This window comes from Limulus polyphemus, unplaced genomic scaffold, assembly GCF_000517525.1.
Source record: "Limulus polyphemus unplaced genomic scaffold, Limulus_polyphemus-2.1.2 Scaffold6768, whole genome shotgun sequence".
NCBI lineage: Eukaryota > Metazoa > Arthropoda > Merostomata > Xiphosura > Limulidae > Limulus > Limulus polyphemus.
Window position 1 is genome coordinate 23,097 of NW_013672378.1, and position 9,174 is coordinate 32,270.

The window sequence follows — 9,174 nt, forward strand, 5'->3', positions numbered from 1 at the left end:
ATCTGCTAAGCTGTAGTTTGATTTTCCGCCTCTCGTTTCCATCTTCTTCTCTTTTTTTTTCTATCGCACTCTTTGACACCAATTTGTTACGTCTCCGTTTGTTAATTAACTTTCCGTAACTTCGTTCCGACGAAACTTTAGCGACACAAGTCCTTACTTAAGAAAACTGGTTTATTCTTCCTGAATATAACTTCACGATACACTTATTTTCAACAATCGCGCTAAAACAAACGCTATATCAACGAACGTCCACAATACTTCTGACTGCAGTTCAATTACTCACTATCTACACACACATTATCCCCGTCACGTTGTCACCCTCTTTTATATACCAGACTACCCTATATCTATTAAATGCTAGAGCATTCGCCAAGGTACAGGATAGTTCTAGAAACGTGGCGTCACACTAGTCATGTGACTTTGCTGACGCAACAATATGTTAAACACAAACCAATACTATTGTTGCGTAAGCGAAGTCACATGACTAGTGTGACGCCACGTTTCTAAAACTATCCTGTACCTTGGAGAATGCTCTAGCATTTATTAGATATAGGGTTGTCTGGTATATAAAAGAGGGTGACAACGTGACGAAACTTTAGCGACACAAGTCCTTACTTAATAAAACTGGTTTATTCTTTCCGAATACAACTTTACGATACACTCAACTTCAACAGTCGCGCTATAACAAACTATAGTTCACGTCTCACGAGCTCTACTTCAACAATACTTTCTCACTGCAGATCAATTACTCACTACCTACACACACACTATTCCCCGTTGGAACGAAGTTACGGAAAATCAATTAACAAACGGAGACGTAACAGTATTATAAACAAAGTACACTATTATCTATTACAATAAATATCGCGTAATTATCACATTATATCATCCAATGACGGTATAAGAACTATTTGAACATCTGGTTGAATAATAAGAAACTGTCTCTCCCTCTGGTGGCCACAATATGAATCTGTCGTAAGTCATGTGATATTTAAGCAACATTACTCATACCTCGCTTTCATTACTAGTGATATAAAAAGATTAAATTCATCGGTGAGATATATGTTTTTCCTGGGGTGGTGGAATGGCGGCTAGTTGTGAAAATTCTATAATTTGTTTATTGATAGAAGAGGTTTACGTGTAATAACTGGGTGCTAATTTATTGGTGGTATATCATGCAATTTACTGAGTTATTGATAGGGGTATAACTTGAGAGTCGGTTGTAATTCTGTTAGCTGTCGTTGTACAGAAGTGTTTGTGACGATCGATTCTACGTTAATTAATTCTATACTTCTCGCAATAAATGGAACTATAAGTCAATCCGTGTCCTTACGTTTATTAGTTGTTGTTTAAGTGATGACAAGCAGGATATCATAGCTAGTCTGCATCGTTTACCAAACTTGATAAGTGTATTTACGTTCGATTGAATAAAAGTAAGTTTGTTAAGCCTCACAAGATAACTTGCATACGTCTGAGACCTTTTGTTTGATAGACTTCTAAAAGGTTTTGCAATAAACTATTCTGAACTTTAGCCTTGTTTGTTCTGTGTTTGCGCTAGTGACTGCGTGGCCGAAGTGCAAGAACTGTTTGAGGAAAAATATGGACTATTTAAAAATTGGTGGCCATGAGAAATATCACTTTATTTTTAACTCGGCCGTTAAGCTCATAGAGCAAAACTGTAACTAGGGTTTTGATCCGGTAGTCTTCTCTTTCTGCTAGATTAGCACGTAAATTATTTGAATATTTTCCCTGTACGCGAAAATATTCAAAAGTATGTCTTGGAGAGTAAAAGTGTTGATAGAAAAAAAGTTTAGGGTTTATTTTTAATAGAGGACCTGTGGTAATTCATTCTGCCTCTCAATAAAACTGCGAAGCCGGTCATACATATTAAACGTCACATTTTTCTGCAGCTGATTTGTGTAGATTTGTTGTCATCCTTTGTATAAAGGTGGATCTTAATGAAACACTCTAACAATCTATAAAACTTTAATACGATTAATACAGAAGCTTATTTTTGACGCTAGGGTTTATATTGTGTAAAGTGACAGAAGTATATGTATGTATTACATTTTAGGGTAAATTATCAGGAATAAATGTATGTATTACATTTTAGGGTAAATTGTCAGGAATAAATGTATGTTAAATTAATAAAATATGAACAAACAGCATGATACCACTAAAAGCCAGTTGAACAGTTTTTAATAGCACAAAGTTCGTATCTTCTGAAGCTAAAGAAAATGCAAAATTAAGAGAAGCAAACATTATATTTCACAATTGTTATGGTGTGATTACTTCTATTATTATTGTATCCTAACGAATATAACTGATTATTGTCCTTACATTTGCATTATTTAATTGGTTGTTTGTTTGTAATTAAGCACAAAGCTACACAATGGGCTATCTGTGCTCTGCCCACCACGGGTATCGAAACCCGGATGCTAGCATTGCAAGTCCGCAGACATACCGCTGTATCACTGGGGGGCGCATTATTTAAAGAACGTAATCGTGCAGTTTATATTTTCAATATTTTCTTTAGCCAATCAATTTGAATGAGAAAATATTTGCTCGACCCCCCCCCCCCCCGAATGGCACAGCGGTATGTCTGCAGACTTATAACGCTAGAATCCGAGTTTCGATACCCGTAGTGGACAGAGCACAGATAGCCCATTGTGTAGCTTTGTGCTTAACAACAAACAAACCACGCGAATGTGTTCTATGCTATATAGCTCCTTTTATATAACGAAAATGAAACGTGGTAAATCTGCCTCCTGAAATATTCTGTTTGCGGCACTTACTGGCATAAGTAATACTGTGAAATAGTTTGTATGATTATTATTTAATACATAATTCCTGATCTACAATATATTTATATCTGTAATAACCGTAACTCTGTTTTTCTATGATTCTTGACCCGTATGAGGATATCTATGTCACGTGGCTCGTGTATATCAAAACTACGAAACAGGAATTTTCCATGTCAGAATGGAATAAACCCAACAGGGTGGAAGGGAAAAAAAAAAGAGGACACTCGCCATTGAAAATGTTCTTATTAGTCTGCTGATCTCAACTGTTAAGTAGGTACGTATACACTCTTGTTACCATTGGCAACAATATTGGAGGTGCAGTATAACTGTTGTGGTTTACTATTAATACACACGGTATGCTTTTCATGTTTGAGTATTTTGTTTGTATGGTTACAATAACAGTTTTTCTGAGATATATCAAAATGTTTAATTATTCCCTGTTTTCTCACTAACACTTACGTAAAAGATCTAATTTACAGAGTTGGTCATTTATTGTGTACCACATCCAATTCAGAGTTGGTCATTTATTGTGTACTATATATAATTCACAAAGTTGGTCATTTATTGTGTACCATATCTAATTTACAGAGTTGGTCATTTATTGTGTACCATATTTAATTCACAGAGTTGGTCATTCATTGTGTACCATATCCAATTCAAAGTTGGTCATTTATTGTGTACCATATTTAATTCACAAAGTTGGTCATTTATTGTGTACCATATCTAATTTACAGAGTTGGACATTTATTGTGTACCATATTTAATTCACAGAGTTGGTCATTCATTGTGTACCATATATAATTCACAAAGTTGGTCATTTATTGTGTACCATATCTAATTTACAAAGTTGGTCATTTATTGTGTACCATATCTAATTCACAGAGTTGATCATTTATTGTGTACCATATCTAATTCACAAAGTTGATCATTTATTGTGTACCATATCTAATTTACAAAGTTGATCATTTATTGTGTACCATATCTAATTCACAGAGTTGATCATTTATTGTGTACCATATTTAATTCACAGAGTTGATCATTTATTGTGTACCATATCTAATTTACAAAGTTGATCATTTATTGTGTAACAATGTGTAATTTATAGATTTGGCCATTTATTGTGTACTCATGTGTAATTCAGAGTTTGACAGTTTTTGTGTAACCATAAATTTTTCATTATTAGAATTACAGCCTGCTCCAGCTCTTCCAAAAGAAAATGGCACATATCGTCGCTTCTAATGCCGTGCATAATATTGTAAAGGAGCGTTCATGCCACGAAACCATGCAAATCTACAAGAACTGGGCAAAAGACTTAGATACAGTATGGAAGTTAATAGTTTTTATATATTTACAACCACATCATAAATAAATTACTGTTTAACATTGTCGTATGTTATTACGTTTTTACATTATTCCCTTATTAAATACTTTTGTAACCGTATAAATTATATATATATTTATATAAGTATTCACCTTTCACTACATAAATAGGGTAAGTATTTATGATTAAGTGCATGAAAATATGCTCAGAATTAACCAGAAAAATGTAATAGAAAGATCTTGCAAACTGTAAAAATGTTATATTTTAGTAGAACATGTGATGAAAAAACAAACCACAACTAATTGTATTATTCATATTATAAAACAGTAAAATAAATATCTATGTATAACTTGCGTAAACATCACTTGTTCTGGAAATAATTATTGCTTTTTTTAAAGTATATTCAATTTACGTTACGTTTCACAGTTTCCCCTGATGTTCTACAGAGCAAGAACACTTCTAAATACGTAAATAATAAAAAAAAATATTAACTTTGTATTTCTGTTTAGCATAACACCACAACTTACTATGAGGAAGTAATTAAGATGTTCATAATAGTCTAATGTCACTATAGTAATCTGTGTTTCATTACGTATAATCAGGGCTGGATTGGAGGGTGCGAACGAACCCCTTTGGATCACAAATAGGCATTAATTCCACGAACCGTAATATATTCTTGCAGGCAACGAAATAATACCCATAGTACAATTGTAACATTTTCAAATATACTGAACAGCCAACGGTTTCTTTTCTTAGTGCAGAATAGATGGGCAAGTACTGTACCGTACTAATCAGGCAAACACCGTATTGTAAAGTCACGTTTTGGCCAGTATAAATCTCTAATATTTCCATTTACGTTAGAACAACTAAATGCGTTAGGCTGTAAGACGCAAAGTAGTTATTAAAAACTGATTTACATACGTTAAATTGAAACCTTCACATAAGCTTCAATTAAGTAATAAATCGATGGTATCTAGAGTATTTTTAAACTTACATTGATGTTCATTTCAACAAAACTTGTTCATCATCGAGTTCTCATCAGAACACGTGCAGCTTTACGTCGTCCGTCTACCTTCTGGACTGTCGTCCACATAGAATGTCTTTACTGTCAGAGCTGTTGTGTTTGTCAAAAACTTGAAAAGTTTCATCTATGTTCACACTGTCCATTAATGCTCAAGATAGGAACTTTTATAATGTTTATTAAACGTAGTATAAGAAGACGCAATCGTTACTCCGATATAATGAATCATAAGGATTCGAGATATTTGATATGTTTTTGTATCGGATTAACAGAGTTGCAAGAAGACACATCATTTAAGTTTACTAGTCGTTTAATAAGCTCATCATAAAGTTTTTTTATGATATTTCTTTCCTTCTGTCTGTTTTGACGCTGGTATATTTGTGTTGAATTCAAACCTTTCCACCTGAGAGGGGGGGTGAAGCTGGGAGGGGGATGAATTAAAATTAAAATTCGACAGGATGGAAAAAAATCCTGTACTTTAGGGGGGATTTTTTGTACAGGGGAAATATTCCCCTGTACACCCCCTGAATTCAACACTGCTTTTAACACGTTTGGGAAGACAGTGGTACAATTTATTATTCTTGTGTGAGTGTTAGGAATGAAACAGACCATCTTAGGGTTATAGTTGAAATGGAAGACTATGATATTTACTGAAACTTCATTAGATTTGGAGAATATTGACAATAGGAATTATTTTGATATTCCAGATTATAACTTATTTAATAAATTTTCAAGAGATGGGATGGAATGGCTTTTTATGTAAGGGGTGAACAGCAACCTTTTAGGATTAAAGACTGAAAATAGTAGAGAAGATACTAAATCTGCATGGGTTACAATCAGCAATTTGAAAGGTAGAAAGTTTTCCATTGGCATCTGTTATAGACCAACTGACCAGACAGATGAGGTCAATGAGAAACTGTCCAATGGCTACTACTAAGAACAATGCTGGGATACTTTTATTTTAGACACATTGATTGGGATTACAGGGAGTAAAATATTAGAATTTGTGAAGGGATTCAGGATGGTGCTCTATTCCAAATGGACAGAAAGCCAATCATGATAGATGCCATTTAGATTTATTGTTAACCACTAACGAGAATATAATAAAAGAGTTGAAATGGGGAGGGGCATTTGGGGAATATTTATTATTACGTTCGATGTTTTGTTACATATTGATATAATATTAAATTTTAGTTCGTAATTTTAAGAAAGTCAACCTTGATGGCACAAATAAGATTATATCATTAGTGGCTTACAACAACAAGATAAAATGTGGTGTGGGAAAGATTTCTTTTTTAAATAAATTGCTATTATTTTAGAATAGATATGTTCCTAAAATAAGAGAGAGAATAAGGATAGTAGCGAAGATTAAACCTAATTATTTATTGAAGACATAAAAGAGAAAATTAATTATAAGTGTTACCAGTTTAAGCTGAAGTACAGGTAAACGATTTACAGGACTATAGGTAGGCTTGGAATATGAATTAAAATAGATTAGAAAATCGAAAGGACTTGTGAGAAAGAGCTGAATGAGAATGTTCAAACTAATAGCAAGGACTTCTAACGACAAGCATAATGTTAGAATTGGAACTGGACCTTTAATGGATGCTGGTGTCGATCTCAATTGTGAAGAATATGAGATGACTCAGCTTTTCAATGTTTTTCTGTTTTCTATTTTCACATTTTATATGAAAATATTAAATACATTTTCAGTTTTATGATTCATTATTGCTATTTTCACATCAACACGATGCATGCTTAATGTAAAATTTCTATGAGCACTTGATCAAAATCTTGAGTTTCATGATTCAGTATTGCTACTTTAGCACTAACATTATGTAAAGTTTTTGTAAAGCTGACGTAAAATTAATTGGAAAGATATCAATTTTGTGTTTCTTTATTATGATATTTACTTGACAAATTTTCCCATTTTTGTTTTGACACAGCACTGTATGGAACTGAAATACAATGCTCCCAAAATAATGGCTGACGTAGTTGAAGATTTACATCTACCAAAAGATATTCAGATTCTCGACGTTGCCGCTGGTTCAGGATTAGTAGGGATAGAGGTTTGTTTCTTTTTATCTGAGACAAAGTTCTTCATTTATCGTTTTTTGAAAGATTAAAAAGGGGGGTATAAATATGGTAAATCATTTTCTTACCCATGAAGTAACTATTTAGAATGGACTCGTTAAAATATGGATTTCTTAAAAAAAAAGGGACTTGTCATGACTAGCATGTGGTATTTAAATTTTGTTTAACAAGATATGATACACTTACAAGTCGCTGGCAAATACATATTTATAATTAACTCACAGTGACAGTTCCTTTACAGTTTTCTCATTGATGTTAATTAAGCCTCGCAAGATCGGTTGAATAAAGGGTTAGATGATAGTACGATCAACTTCAACCACAATGTAGACAATCAGTCTTTGTGAAGCAAAAAATGAAAGAACAAACTCTAGTGGCAGTCAATCCAGACAGTGAGTAGCAATATGATCTCGACAATGTGGATATTTCGGTAAAATATAATATATTCCCGAATAAATAAACCTCAAAAATAAAATTGATATGTATAATTAACTGGCAGTAAGCATGATGTCATTGAACTAAATGTGCAAACATGTTACATGTTGATTTTTGAAACTTGAAAATAAGCATTATAAACCTGTCAATAATAACATGACAATAACTGACGTACAGATGTATCACTGGTGTGAAAATGACGTCCAGTAACATCCTTCCACAGATATGTACAAATACTCAAAATGAAAGTAAATTAGTAGTAATGCCAGTTTTACCGTCTATGTGTAAATGGCTGGCAAGCTGTTTCAGGTTGAATTGAAACTTGAACAACAACGAGCATAGGTTCTCTATCGTTTATGAAGTCCACTCGTATGTATAGTTGTGTTACGACAGCTGAAGTCACGTGACGCTGGTAACACGTAATGAGTTCTAGAAAGATCGGGGAACATCACGAATAATCCAGTATTTGCTAGGCTCCCTCTATTCTTGTATATAAGTGCGCCAGACAGTTAATCGAATTGAATTGCAGACAGGCAGATATAGAGACAGACAATTGAGTCAAGCGCGGTAGTGACGTAAGTAAAGCGCGTGAATCGTTCGTTGTGAATTATAGCGTGTGTTTAATTGAAAGTGGCTGTGGAAATTAAGTGTATTGCAAAGTTGTATTGAGAAAGAATAAACTAGTTTTATTTAAGAAAAGACTTGTATCGCTGAAGTTTCTCGGAAATAAATTATACGGAAAATTAACAAAGGAACACAGAGACGTAACAGTTGTATTCCTGTGTTTAACAAAGACAACTCCACAATGCTGTTATAAGGATGATCGCTAAGGAAATTGAATGGGATAAGAATGAATTATAAATCCAAACTAGGTTTTCAGCTATACTTTCTTGGCGATGTCTTAGTCATCTTCTTTAATATATTTAATAGCTGGTGACTGGTTCCACATCTACTTTTTTTAAAGCCTACTCAGTAGGAATGAGCACAGTGTAAGCTCAACTGTTGTTAAAAGTGCATTGTTTGGTCAACTTTAACGGTTCTTATAGTTGACTCTGCCTTCTTGAGCCAAATGGAACACTGTGGATTGGTGCTTGAATTTGCATATTTTACGTTTTGCTGCTCGGGTTTTACATTAAAAAAAAAGAACAAGTGCTTATAGCTTTTTTTTTGCAAATCTGTGGGCGTTTTCGTTTCCCTTTCTATGCCAATGTTTGATAAAGCCTAAGGGGTCCAACAGAGTTTTTTTTTTAATTATTACTTACAACTTGGAAATTCACTAATAATGAACTCGAGGTGGTTGATCTTTAAAAAAGGAAAATATTCTTTAATGATGCATTATCTAGGCCTAACGCACCGAGACTTAATCACATAAGTAACTATACTCGAAACAATACCATACCCAATCATATAGAGCGTACTCCTAAATGATAGGTATTTAAAGGTTTAATGTTTAAAATAACACCAATACAAATATATCTCACCGATGAATTTAATAAATAACT

At 33.5% G+C, this 9,174-nt stretch overlaps 1 protein-coding gene across 1 annotated transcript in view; it reads left to right on the forward strand.

Annotated features, from left to right (window-relative positions):
• The first annotated feature begins 3,114 nt into the window (after window positions 1-3,114).
• Window positions 3,115-9,174, forward strand: part of LOC111089609 (methyltransferase-like protein 27) — a 15,006-nt gene continuing 8,946 nt past the window's right edge. The window contains exons 1-3 of the mRNA XM_022402433.1: window positions 3,115-3,158; window positions 3,988-4,125; window positions 7,093-7,215. Of these exons, the coding sequence (XP_022258141.1) occupies window positions 4,021-4,125; window positions 7,093-7,215 (228 nt within the window). The 5' untranslated portion in view covers window positions 3,115-3,158; window positions 3,988-4,020. The remainder of the gene's footprint in view (window positions 3,159-3,987; window positions 4,126-7,092; window positions 7,216-9,174) is intronic.